Source organism: Oryzias latipes, chromosome 16, assembly GCF_053564925.1.
Source record: "Oryzias latipes strain Hd-rR chromosome 16, Olatipes_Hd-rR_3.1".
NCBI lineage: Eukaryota > Metazoa > Chordata > Actinopteri > Beloniformes > Adrianichthyidae > Oryzias > Oryzias latipes.
Window position 1 is genome coordinate 36,115,729 of NC_136252.1, and position 13,619 is coordinate 36,129,347.

General features: G+C 47.1%; 2 protein-coding genes across 3 annotated transcripts in view; both read left to right on the forward strand.

Annotated features, from left to right (window-relative positions):
* Nucleotides 1-5,145, forward strand: part of myo1eb (myosin IEb) — a 15,965-nt gene extending 10,820 nt beyond the window's left edge. Inside the window, exons 21-27 of the mRNA XM_004086681.5 lie at nucleotides 1,417-1,562; nucleotides 2,961-3,107; nucleotides 3,416-3,573; nucleotides 3,649-3,723; nucleotides 3,791-3,980; nucleotides 4,441-4,604; nucleotides 4,726-5,145. Of these exons, the coding sequence (XP_004086729.1) occupies nucleotides 1,417-1,562; nucleotides 2,961-3,107; nucleotides 3,416-3,573; nucleotides 3,649-3,723; nucleotides 3,791-3,980; nucleotides 4,441-4,604; nucleotides 4,726-4,802 (957 nt within the window). The 3' untranslated portion in view covers nucleotides 4,803-5,145. The remainder of the gene's footprint in view (nucleotides 1-1,416; nucleotides 1,563-2,960; nucleotides 3,108-3,415; nucleotides 3,574-3,648; nucleotides 3,724-3,790; nucleotides 3,981-4,440; nucleotides 4,605-4,725) is intronic.
* A 29-nt stretch (nucleotides 5,146-5,174) lies between these two features.
* prune (prune exopolyphosphatase) overlaps nucleotides 5,175-13,619 on the forward strand; it is a 28,509-nt gene continuing 20,064 nt past the window's right edge. The window contains exons 1-3 of one of the 2 annotated variants that reach the window (XM_023964236.2): nucleotides 5,175-5,411; nucleotides 11,878-11,985; nucleotides 12,046-12,248. In XM_023964236.2, the coding sequence (XP_023820004.1) occupies nucleotides 5,373-5,411; nucleotides 11,878-11,985; nucleotides 12,046-12,248 (350 nt within the window). In that variant the 5' untranslated portion in view covers nucleotides 5,175-5,372. The remainder of the gene's footprint in view (nucleotides 5,412-11,877; nucleotides 11,986-12,045; nucleotides 12,249-13,619) is intronic. The other variant, XM_078933737.1, reaches the window with a different exon arrangement.

Below are 13,619 nucleotides of genomic sequence, written 5' to 3' on the forward strand. Positions count from 1 at the left end.
TCGCCGGTGACAACTACATAACACCCTTTGACCTACCAAAATGGTTAGACGGCTGCCTTTCTCTGGATCAGAATCAGCTGATTCCTGTTGGTTATGTAAAAGCGTCACTACTCCAAAGGGTTGAACATCAGCGTTTCATATCTTCAGGATCGGTGGGAATGACGTTATTACCGTAAACAGTTAAATAGTATGGCAATGGAAAGACCGTCAACACTGGAGCTAAAGCTCCGTGGTTAAAGGGTTCGTGACAATTTGCTTTTAACTGTTTTATGACTTGAAGTTGGATGCGAAGACTGGGCTTGACTTGAACTTGCAAAATAAGGACTTGTTAGCCTCCCTGGATCACGGTGTCTCTTTTGAGGAATCTGATGTCCTGTAATGTAAACAGAAACCAGTCCCTAAAAGACGGGAAGCCGGCAGTGGTCTCTAAAGTCAGAGACAATCGGTGAGGTTTCCACCATAAAAAAGTCCAGTTCTCTGCGTCTCATCCGGAAAGGATGAAGAGGAAGTCTACCTTCATGTCTTTCTGGCTTGCAGCCTCACTCAGAAGGTTTTGGGCTGTGTCACTATCAGCGGCACACCTGTAATGTTACCTGGGTGGCCACGCCCCTCCTTCTGGTGAGTGGCTGGACGTACGCCCCCTCATTTGCGTCTCTGTCTCCTGGTCCCGTTGGGTTTATCCAGTCGTTGACATGGCGGTTTCTGTTTTCTGAATTTTTGTTGCTCTGCTGGTTCTCCTTTGGATCTTTCCTGTCTCCTTTTCTACTCCTAACTTTGTATTTGCGGGGGTTAGATACCAGAGACACCCCCCACCCTCGCGCGGCTGAAGAATGTCCGTTGCAGATCCTTCTTCTTCCAAAACCCTTCTGAAACATTTCTGATGCTTTGTAAAACGTTAGAACACTGGAACATTGCTCAACATAGTGTTTTACTCAGAGCAGTAGACTGTAGCACAGTGTCCTTCATAACATTAGGAGAGTCTCTCTGAGCCTTGAAACCAGGAGCCCATTCTTCCTTCATCCGTTTAGGGCCAGAGGTCCTGCAGTGCCGTTTGAGGGTCGCTCCCTCCACAAGAGACAAGTTTCATCCCTCATTAACTCATCCGGATGATAATTGTTCTCCGTGATTATCTTCTTCAGCGTTTCAGGAGATTTTCTGAGTCCATTTTCTGAGCAGGGGAACACCTTCCTGCTTTTCCTTTGTTTCATCTTTTCAAGCCGCCGTTTCCCTTTCTTTATGCTCATTCTTGGTTCCAGGCAGCGTTCTTGTGCATCGGATCCGTCCAGGAGGCGTGTCCAGCCACTGGCTGACTGATGACTTATCTGAAGGAAACACCTTTGCTGCAGGGAAAACCAAAGGTGTTGGGCCCAAAAGGTTCTGCTGCTGGTTCTCTGAGGTTCTTTGGTTCCGTTTCAGACGGTGAAGCAGGACCTCATCCTCACCCCAAAGTTCCTCTACCTGATCGGCAGAGAGAAAGTGAAGCAAGGTCCAGATAAAGGCCAGATCTGTGAGGTTCTGAAGAGGAAGATCGAGCTCAACAAGGTCCAGTCTGTGTCTCTGAGGTAGGTTCTCCATGAGTGTCTGTCCTGGTACTGAGGGGCTGCGGGTTTGATTCCACAGTCTAGCACCGTATCTCTTTCAGAGATTTCAAATATTTTTATGGTCATTCTATTTCTACAGCGAAATTCTGTTGGCACTCAGTCAGAAAGAAGTAAACATCAAAGAATGAATAAAAACAATATAAGAATATAAAAAATCAGAAAAAACGTTAAGAAGTTTTAAATAAAAATGTCTTGATAAATAAATAGCTTTATTGCACTTTCAGTGGTGTGTTGTACTGAGGGGTGTCTGTGATGAATAAGATTTAAGTCCGTGGGATATGGAAAGCAGGGGGGGTGGAGACTACAGCTCTGGGGTAGAAGCTGCATCTCAGTCTCTTTGTCCTTGTTTTTAAAACCCGGTACCTCCTGCCCGATTGCAGCGGCACAAACAGGGATTGTCCAGGATGGCTGCTGTCCATACTGATGGCCCGGTCTTCTCTGTAGACGCTCTTTATAGACTGTGTCTAGGTCTGGAAGCTCAGCTCCCACAATCTTCTGCACTCTCTTCACCACCCGGGACAGGTCTCTCCTCTCCTCTGCTGTACCACACTGTACAGCCCCGGCAGAGGAGGCTCTCCACGGTGCTCCTGTAGAACTGTCTGAGAAGTCCCGGAGCCAGACCCGCCTTCCTCAGGAAGAACAGCCTCTGATGGGCCCTTTTCACCAGTTTGGAGATGATCAGCATCCATGTCAGGTTCTTGGAGATATACATGCCAAGGAACCTGACAGAGTCGGTCTGTTCCACCTCCTCCCCTCTGGTGTGGAGTGGGAGTTGAGTTGTTCTCCTGGTCCTCCTGAAGTCTATAATGACCTCCTTGGTTTTGGTGGGATTGAGGAACAGATCTTTGGCTGGACACCACTCCTCCAAGTGTTTGATCTCCTGTCTGTACCAGGTCTCGGTATTGTCAATAATGAGGCCCACCACTGTAGTGTCATCTGCAAATGTCACTATAGTGTTGGAGGAGTGGATGGGAGCAGAGTCCTGAGTGAAAAGTGTGAAGAGGGCTGGACTGAGCACACAGCCCTGTGGTGTGCCTGTGCTCAGGATTATGGAGTCAGACGTCAGTCCCCCCATCCTGACATTCTGAGAGGCCTGTTGGTCAGGAAGTCCATGATCCATGAACAGAGCTTGGATGAGAGTCTGAGATTGGAGAGTTTGTGGACCAGTTTATGGGGGATCACAGTGTTGAATGAAGTCCACAAAGAGCATCCCGGTGTTTGGCTGCTCCAGGTGGGTCAGGGCCTAACTCGGTTCTGTCCCAGTTCAGCTTGAAGCTTTCTCCATGTAACACTTTTCACCGTGCATAAATCAAGACTGGAACCAGAACCTAAAACCTGACTCAGGTTTGTGTTGATCAGCACTCTGCAGGACGACTTCTTCATCATCCACGAGGAAGAGTACGACAGCGTTCTGCAGAGCATCTTCAAGACCGAGTTCCTCAGTCTGCTGGTCAAGAGGTTCCAGGAGAGAACCGACAAGAAGCTGCCGCTCAAGTTCAACAACATGTCAGTATGACACCTGTCTGTCTGCCTGCCTGCTTGTCTGTCTGCTTGCATGTCTCCAGTTTCCATGGAAACACGGCAGACAGTTCCACTGCGTCTGTCTGAAGCTTTGTGGGTGGGGCAGTGATCCGTGCGAGACTATTGGGTCTGTGTTGGTCGGGGGCGGGGTTCTTTGTGGGGAGTTTCTGCTTTAATTGGGCGTGGCTGCAGGGTGGAGTCAGACAGGTGGTTGTCTGTTGACAGGACAGCAATCTGAGAGTCCACTCTTGATGCAAAGTTCTGGTCCTAACAGTTCTGTCCTGTCCCTCCAGCCTGGATTTCAAGGTGAAGAAGGGGGGTTGGGGCCCCTTTGGCTCATCAGGTTCTAGAGAGATCCAGTTCCAGAAGGGCCAGGGGGATGATGCGGTTCTGAAGCCTAGCGGAAAGGTCCTGCAGGTTTCCATTGGCCCGGGTCTCCCCAAGAACTCCAGTAAGTTCTGGCTCTCATAATCCAGAATTTTCTAGCATTTTGTCAGTGCCGCATCACTTCCTGCTGGATCCGCAGGACCGACAAGGAAGGACAACCGCAAGAGCCGCTACCTGCGAAGCCAGGCCCCGCCCACCAGCCAGATAGGCTCAGGTAACTGACAGGAGTGCTTCAGGTTCTGAAGTGGTTTCAAGCAGTTTTGATGACCTTATCTCCCTAGCAACTGACCCCAGAGGGGGTGGAGTATCCAGGGGCCGGCCTAACTCTTCCAGAGGCTCCCTCTTGAGGCAGCAATCCAGCATGGACCAACCCACCCTACCACGCCTCCAGAACCAGCCTCGGCATGGCGCTCAGCTCCCAAGACAACAGGACATGGGCTTCATGGAGGTTCCTGACCAGGGAGCTGCAGGGTAAGCCAGCCTGTCCACCAGAACCAGATCCAGTACAACCAGAGCGTTTGCTGTACAGCAGTCCAAACCAGCTTGACCCGGCTAATCGGGCTGAGCAGTGCTTCTCTAGCACCAAATTTTGCTGAGTCGGGTCTTTTCCTACTGAAGCTCCATCCTTCCAGACTCGAGCTTGGTCCAAACCAGGAAGTAAACGATGTTGCAGTTCCTCCAGAGACCATCAGAGGCCGGTGTCGTCACTGCTCCGTGTTAAAAAGTTTAGCTTTACGATGACATTTTTCAGTTTCTTGAACTGCCAGGTGGCCCGGCTTCAAACTTTAATTTGACCCGTCCAACTGCTGTTTTTAAGGGGGGTTTGGAGGTGGGCGGAGTCAACTCTAGTACCTGTCCCCCTTTAGGTGTCATCCAGAATCCGGTTCATGTGTCTGAGGTTCTGATCATCTGTCCTTCTCCTCACCTCCAGGCTGCATCGACGGCGCTCAAAGGAAGTAAAACCTCCTCCTGGGGCGGGTCGACCCAAACCAAAACCCAGAACCCCCCAATGCAGAGCGCTCTATGCCTATGACGCCCAGGACACGGATGAGCTCAGCTTCAACGCCAGTGATGTCATCGAGATTCTCACCGAAGGTACAGACAGCAGCTTCCAAAGTCTTTAGGACCTGATAGTCTGGTTTTTCTGATCTCCAGTCAGAGCAGAGAATTGTGGGTAGGGGACGGCCGCTCCTCAGCAGCATTTGTGTCTCTGCAGACCCGTCGGGGTGGTGGTTCGGTCGGCTGCGGGGCAGAGAGGGCATGTTTCCTGGAAACTACGTGGAGAAAATCTAGAGCTGCCGTGAAGGAGCAGAGGTCATGGGGCTCCGCCCATCCAGCAGACCGGAACCAGCCTGAGGACTTCAATCGGCAGCCTCAGCATTCATCTGCACATAGACTGAGGACAGCTTCAATGCTTCCTACACTACATTACCCAGAGTTCTGATGACCGGGGGGGGGGGGGGGGGGGGCAGCAGCGCTGCGTTCGGTTGCAGATGTAAATGTGTATTGTGATGGTGGTTCTGTGTTTGGTGATCCAGAGTTTCAGAACCGAGCCGAGTTTTGGGGTGAAGCCCTGCTGTCGTTCACCTGTGTCATGTTTCACTCAATAAAGCGTTTAGAACGAGCCTCTGTGAAACCCACCGCTCCGAGCTTCTCTACAGTCCCTGAAGGCGCCGCGACCTTTCACCCACAACGTCGCGCGCGGACTCGGTTGTCAGGCAGTGGACTCGTCTGACCGGCTCTGCGCGGCCCCGAGAGAGCACCGACAACCCGAACCGGAACCGTACAGCGTCACCGCAGCCGCGTGGGCGCGGGAGAGCCGCCGCGCGGCATCGAACGTTAGCGGGGAGCTAACGGAGCAACATGGAGGCGTTTCTGCGGAGCAGCAGGAGCGCCATGAGGGTGAGGGGGAGGGGGGTCTCGAACCGCGGCTCACCGAGCGGAAACTTTCAAAATAAACTTCCGGCTTCAGGAGGTGTCCCTTCCAAATAAAACTGATTCGATGGTAGTTTTTGATTTGATTTAATGCTTTATTGTTCAGAACATGTAGAACTAGAGTGCAGGACATAAACAGTAACCATGACAACGGGAATGCCAGGAGATGAGTTATATTAAAAAGAAATATTGTAAAACACATTACAAAACATTGAAAATGTGAAGAAAGTTTTCATAAATACGGATAGCTTTTTGTTCATTATATTAGAAATGGTTCGTAAATTATTTTTTAGTTATTACAGGGAAAAAAGTTGTGACGAAGAAAATCCTGATTTGTGAAAATGAAACTTACCAAATATTCTAGATAAATTTCCAATTTTATGGCAGGTTACATTTAAGGTTCAATTCTTCATATCTGAGTAATTAACCTCTGAGGTTAAAGAGCCGACCCTCCATAGGATATGATTATAAAAGCAGTTATTGTCAAATAAAGATGTGTTCCTGGAAAGGATATATCTGTTATTCCAAATAGAAAAGTTATGAGGGAAAAATGTGTTTATAAATAAGAAAGAAGAATCTGTGAAAAGCAGAAAGTTTCACTGGGATTTTGTCAAAATTATAATAACAAAGAAGAAGAAAATGGAGAAAAGTTACGTTACGAATATTTTCCCTTACATGATGAGGGAAAATATTCCACATGGAGAGTGGATTATTTAAATATGATTTAATCCAGTTTAGGTAAAAAGTATTATTTAAAGTAGTAAAGTCAAGAAAATGCAGGCCTCCTTTTTCATAGGAGTTCATTCATACAGATTTATTAAAATAATGAACACGGTTTTTCCAGATGGAGTTGAACTTTTGGTCAATAGATTGAAGAGTCTGACTGTCTAAATGCAAATCACTCTCTACGCAATAGTTGAGATTTATAAAAAGCAAACTTGAGGGGAAAATGTGCGGTCCTTCACGCTCTGACCCAGGCGTACGCACAAAAACGGGTGAAATGAGAAACGGCGACGCCGTCGGCAGATGGAAGAAACACGTGAAAGTGAAAATGACAATACTGCCTCTCAGAAATAACATGAAGACTTCACAAAGCAAGTCTGACAATTAACAGCTACACAAACACCCGTTTGATCGATCAGCAGTGAAACAAACAAAAAAGATCAAACGAAAATTACAACAGAAATTCAAATGAACACATATTTGCAGAAAGAAAAGTGAAATATGTTCTGCAATATTGGCATGTTGTGCAATTCATCCTCATAAATAATATAGTTAACAGAACGAAATAATGTCCAAAACTGATATTCTCCTCAATGTGTCCTGGACAGACAGACATATTAATTGTCCACTGGGGAAAGTTGTTTTCATAGTAAAACATTTCTTCATAAGCTACAGAATTATGGTATTCATGCATATGCCTTTAGTTTGTTTTATTTTTGATAAAACAATGTATGGCGTATGTCTCAGCCATTCAGAAAGCAACAAGAAATTACATTTGCTGATCAATTTCCCATTTCCACGTGGATTATTACCGACATCTGTAGCTTGTCAGATGTAATTAAATGGAGGGAAATAAAATGCCCCATCACAATGCGTAATGACGCACAATCTTTAGACAGCAAGAAGATTTGCTGGCAAACGAGGACGAGTGGCTTATGAGCCGGTTCCGACTTCCTCCAGCCGTCCTGTTGGACCTCTGCGGGCTTTTGGGCCCGGCGTTACAGAGGAGCACTCAGAGGAACCACGCCGTGCCAGTCCCACTTCAAGTCCTGACAACACTAGGACTATGGTGTCCGACCATTTATTTTTTATTTCGGCCACGGTCCGAGGTTGTGAGGCTACAGCGTTAACGGCGTTTGCCACTCACGTGCCTTTTTGGCATTAGTAATGCCCACACTGTGCCCTCCAAACAACACTTTTCTCCTCTTTTCCACCTCGCCAACGATAACTTCTACTTCACATTGAGTGAAGTTACGTTTTTTTGATTTCCTCTCTGTGTTGCCATGGTTTCACAATCAATGAATATTCATTTGTGGGCGTTTCACGGACTATTTATGGGCAACTATGGGCGTGTCATGAGGCCACAAAAGCTGCTCTGCATTTAGAATTGGTTGTGATTTATTAAGGGAAAGATGCGTAGGATGTGCGTGCGCACGGTTTATAAATCCCAATATTTCTGTGCGTACGCACGTCCTATGTTTCATCCGTACGCCACTTCTGACGCAAATCCTACGCAAAGTTTTAGAAATGAGGCCCCAGGTGAGGTTAGACCCCCCCCCTTCTGGTTCCTCTATTAAGACGGTCTCAGGGGGAGGAACCATTTCAGTCTGATAGAGCAGTTAGCATTAGCATACAGGGTTTCCACTGTAGGACAGAAGAAGGGGCCAAAATGAGTTTATGAAGATAGACCTGAACAGAGTCAAACGCTTTGGAAAAGTCTCAAAAGAGAATAAAACTATCATCAGAGATCAGCTGTGAGTTATCTAGAACATCTAGAACATGTTATTGGAGATGTGTCTGCATGAATCCCGATTGTGTCTCTGCAATAACTGAGTTTAGAACTGATTGAGGTCTTTTTGCAAAGACAGAAGCAAGAATCTTGTAGTCCTTATTTCACAGAGGTCCATCTTTTCTGGGTATCAGGTAAGTACAGCTTGATTTCATCTTGGTGGACGGATGCCGTTTTCTATGCGTTCTCAGAGAAAACAACACTGGGGGCCATTTGTTCAATTCAATTCAATTTTATTTGTATAGCCCAAAATCACAACAACAGTCGTCTCGATGGGCTTCGAAGTAAAACATGAAATCAAAAGGATCACGAATACAAAGAGTTCAATAGAAAAATACTAAAATGAACTAACAAACTGACTAAGCTATACTGGCATCCCTGCCCTTAGACCCCCCTTCGCGGTAAGGAAAAACTCCCAAAAAAAACGGATTCCGGAAAAAACGAAGAAACCTCAGGGGTGCCCACATGAAGGAGGGATCCTCCCCCAGGACGGACAAGCGATTTACCAGAAATCTTAGAGAAGAATTAACTTATCTAAATCTACAACTACATATATAAAAGTCCAGCAGACGAGCTTCATCCAGCCGTGGTTATCGGGACAGTCAAAGGCGCGAGTCGAGCCGGAGACAGGAACCACAGCCAGGTGTAGGAGCAGGAGCAGAGACGAGGTAAACGGTCAGGAACTGGAGCACGGATGAAACAACTGGAGTCTGGAAGCACTCCCACTCCCCAGGAGGGAAAAGAGGGACAATACATGAATCACTGCACCAACAGAGGCATGGAGAACTAAATGATAAATTATGATCAAGAATAGAAGAGAGGAAGGGTAGAAGTAAAAACAGGAAAGAGGACAGAACCCCAGTGTACCATAGTTACCCCAGCTTCAACTTCTAGCAGCCTTTTAAAAGAAATAGTTATTATTAAGTTTAATTTAAACAAACTAACATTAAGTTAAATAATCTCTGAATACTAACTAGTCTGACAATAATCCTGTCCACAGAGGAATGTTTTCAGTCTAGCTTTGAATGTAGAAACTGAGTCGGCCTCTCTTACATGAGCTGGGAGTTTATTCCATGAAACAGGGGCTTGGTGACTAAACGCTCTACCTCCAACCGTACTTTTACCAATTCTAGGAACCACAAGCAGTCCTGCATTTAGGGAGTGAAGTGTTCTGATTGGTTGGTAAGGGACTATGAGGTCCTTAATTTGTCCAGCCGATCATCTACCGCTAGATTCAGATCCCCTCCTATTATCAGGATTTGTTTAGATCAGTGTTTTTCAACCTTTTTTCAGCCATGGCACACTTTAACCATGACAAACATCCCGCAGCACGCCAGCATCCAAAAAAAACCAAAAGAGCAGAAACTCCTAGTCTGTATTGATCTACAGTCCCTCCATGATCTCACATACATTTTAGTGATAATTGTGGCAGAAAAAGCTGGAAGCTGCAGCTGTTTTTTCTAAAGGTGTAATAAAAATTAAGTTAGAAGATTTCAAAACTGTCTGATATGTTCGTTGTGGTTTCAAGACGTTTAACAACGACTCATTGGACGCTGAGACACTGTCACTTTAACCCAATGCATCATGGGAGATGTAGTGATGGCAGACAGACTCTCGTCTCTGAGCTTCATGGTTTTGTTCACTTGTTCCACGGTCTGACACCGGATTCTGTGGAAAGTTACACCGCTAAAGACGAGCTTTAGCTGGTATTTCTGTTGGAACTGAGCGACTTTATGAGCAGAATCAGAACAAGGAAGTGAAGACTTTAACCACTTCTGATTGGTCAGACTGATGACATGTGATTAAGCCTCCAAGAATGATTGGTGGAGACAGTTAAAGGGGCGGGACTTTTCTGAATACAGTTATAGTTGCAGCTAAATCGCAGTACCGTCATTCTTATCAAAATGTCTTTAATAGAATCAAATAAACACAAAGAAAAAAGTATTTTATGATCTCTCATATTCCTAACTCCTCAGTGTTTTATCAGGATGTTTGGATGAACACAGAGCTGAAATGTTTTTAGATCAGTTAATGAGGGTGATTTCCCACGGCACACCTGACCATCTCCAACGGCACACTGGTTGAAAACACTGGTCTGGACCACAAATGATTTCATTTTCAATCAAGTTTGGAGTTTAACCATAAGTGTTAAAAAAGATCTTGTTTTGAGTGGATATTGTCACAAAAAGTCCCTGACTGTCACATTTCTCCCAAGAACTTTCTTTTTTCCTGAGAGTTCCAGCTGGATGCCGACTGATGGGTAGAAATGTTCACCCCATGGAGATTCCAGAAGTTTCTATCGTTGGTAAATGGCGTATACTTATATAGCGCCTTTCTTCCTACAAGGACAAAGCGCTTTACAGTCACAGACCCATTCACTTCACACACTGGTGGCCGCTCCGCTGCCAAACACAGGCTATCGTTACTTGTAGAAGGTGATTCTTGAAAGAAAGAAAAGTCCGTTTTCAGTAGTTTAGCGAATAGAAACAGCGTTTTAGGTTTTATGGCCTTTCTTAATCCCCCGACATTCAAAGAACCTAAAGATAAAGACAGGATTCAAAAAGAAAATCTGAGTGAATAGTAGCTTGTTGTTACTTCCTATCTGTGCCCCACAGTGGGAAAAAACATTTCAAATACTCTTTATGCTACTTTAAAGAATTTAAGCCTAATGAAGCAGAAAAGGGGCATTTCCATCTCAGCGTTAGAACTTCAGTTTTAGCTGCCGACCTGCTTAAAGATGAACAAACCTTGTTGTTGCAGCAGCTTCATGTAAATAACTGGGAACACGCTTAAGGAAACCAACAGAGATCTGAACAAAGGTTCTGTTTTCCTCCAGACTTCAACAGAGCTGCTCTGGACTCTGTCGCTTCTGTCGGTCTGAGTTCTCAGGAAGACCCCCTTGTTTACCGTGGATGTGGGCACGGCCCCCACGTAGAGGGACTGTCCCCCAAAGCGGCTGTGGTTTCCCGCTCCGCTGTGCACAGGTCCTCCGTGAGGCGGAGACGGCGTTCCTTCAGGATGGGATCTCGGCACCTCTAGAGGTTCTGGACTAAACTGGAGACCGGTTCCTCTGATTCTGGTTTCCTTCAGCCCCCCCAAAGCTGAACAGTCACGATCACATCTGGAAGCTTCTGTTTTCCCTCAATTGAGAAATGTTGATGGTTAGTTTTGTCGCGTCTCCTCTGGACGCCGTTTCTGGTTCTCCGAATCATTCCAGACCCCAGGAGTCTTTCCTCCATCTTAGTTTCTCTTCAATGATTCATTTATCCATCATGTTGATCAGGTCTGGAAGAACATCAATAATCACCTGCGCTGCTGCTGCTGTTTCCTCACCTTGAGGCTTTTTTGACAGCCGGCTCTTTGCATGGCGTCCCTCCAGATGGGAGATCTTCTTCCTCCGGGACGATCATGTCTTGTTAGTCGTGTCCTGCACTGCCAGCATCCCTGCCGCTGTTACCGCGGCGTTGCTCTCCTCTTCCGTTCTCCAGGCGGCACCGAACACTTAAAATGGTTTTCTTTTTGATCATAACAGCCAGGAATGTGGAAGTAGTGTCTAGTTAATAGCTTTCCACAACATTTGAAAAGTTTAGCTCAACAAGTTGAGAAAAAGATCGGCTCAAGCCGCCACCTTGGTCAGCCCCCGGTTTGATGGTGGTCACATGACCAGAGAAACGACCCTCCACGTCATGAAGGTGGGTCAGGTGGCTCATGCAAATGTGGACCCACATAGACCAGTTGGTCATCGTTTGGGTTGATTCATTCGGTTCTGCCTCAGAAAGATGGATCTGGATCATGTTTGTTTCACTATTACGGGTATGACGGCCATTCAGACGACTGTGGTTGTAAATATTGGCTATAGAAATAAAATTGATATGAAAGTCTGATCAGAACTTTCCTTATGTTCTGTTCTGGTGTCATCAGGAGGACGTGGACCAGCCCAGTCCAGGGTTTCATGTGGTTCTTGGGAACGAGGCCTGTGATGTGGACTCCATGGTGTCTGCTTTGGCCTTCGCCTATTTCCTGTCCAAGGTAAGGTGCTGCCCAATCAGCTCTGCGGCGGCCCAGTTCTGACCCGTCTCTCTCTCCCAGACGGCACACAGTGACACGGTCACTCTGCCGCTGCTCAACATCCCTCAGTCGGAGCTGGTGCTGCGTTCGGACAACGTCTTTCTGCTGCGTCAGGCCGGTTTGTCTCCAGAACTTCTGATCTTCAGGGACCAGTTGGACCTGCGGGCTCTAGAGCGGGCTGGCCGCCTGCGGCTGACGCTGGTCGACCACAACGTCCTTCCCAGGCAAGCGCGGGCGGTGGGGCCACAGGGCTTTATTGTTTTAGTTATCTGCCGTGTCATGCCAGCATTTTCCCGTCAATGATTCTTTTGTAAGCGTTTTTTGAGCCAAAGGTGAGAATTCTGAGCGCCTTTGAACTAGTCGCTGACTGGCGGTTTGACAACTTTAAGGGGGCGGACCTTAAACTACGTGCAGAGCGTTGCAGATCCAGAGGAGGTTGTCAGTCTCTGTGTCCTGACAGGTTTTTTCTCTTAGTCTTTTGGCTGATGCCTTTAGGGGGCGCCATACATCCGAGATCCCCCTCTTTGCTCCTCCTCTTTTCTGTTGCTCCACCCTCAGCATCCTTTCACCAGCATCATCACTGTTTCTCCTCTCAAACGTCTCCATCTGCTTCCCTGCAAGGATCTCCAGAACATCCATGATCTGATCCTCTGATGGATCCATTCCTGATCCATCCTGGACCCAAACAGAACCTCAGCGTCTCCAGCTCTGCCTCCTGTCTCTGAACCACCCACATGGCTGCACCTTTGGTCCCACCTTCCTCCACCTGCTCCAACCTGCTTTCAGACGGCTGTCCACCTCTTTCCCAGACTGGCGCTGTCACAGCCCCCCCTGTACTCGGGTTACATCAGAACCAGTCCACTTGAAAAGAACCCTGCTCGCCATGTTTGAAGAGGAAAGAAGGCTGAGCTGCATCCTTAGAACAGCAGACTCAGTGTGAAGCACGGGGTGGAAGCATCATGGTTTGTATGAAGGAAGGGATGAATGGAGATTTTGGACAAACACCTCTTTCCATCATTGAGGACATTGAAGATGAAACGTGTCTGGATCTTCCAGCAGGACAGTGATCCCAATCACATCACCATGGCAACCAGGGAGGGGCTTCATGAGAAGCACTTGCAGGTTCTGGAGGGTTCTAGCCAGACTCTGGACCTCGGTCCAACAGAGGATCTGTGGAGGGACCTGAAAGTCAGCGTTTCCATCCCAGCATGAAGAATGGACCGAAGCTGCTGAAGGCCTTCAGGAGACCTTTGACCTTTGAGCGTATAATGAAGGACTGAGATGACCTGTAGATCCTGAATCAATCCACCAGAAATGACAAAGACGTTCCTTAAAATCCATGTTCTCTGGGTTCTTTCTGTTCTGATGAGCAGCACAGACTCTGATCTTTAGGCGCAGAACTTCCACAGCTGCTGGCTGAACAAATCTGTTTTCCTCCAACGTTCTTCTCTGCTCCTCCAGAACTCCTCATCCACCTCAGCGCCTCTCTGGATCCTGTCGTAGACGCTCTCTAGATCTATTAAAACACACAGAAGATCCTTCTGACCTTCTCTGTTCTTCTGCAGCAACACAGCAAACATCTGTGGTTCTCTTTC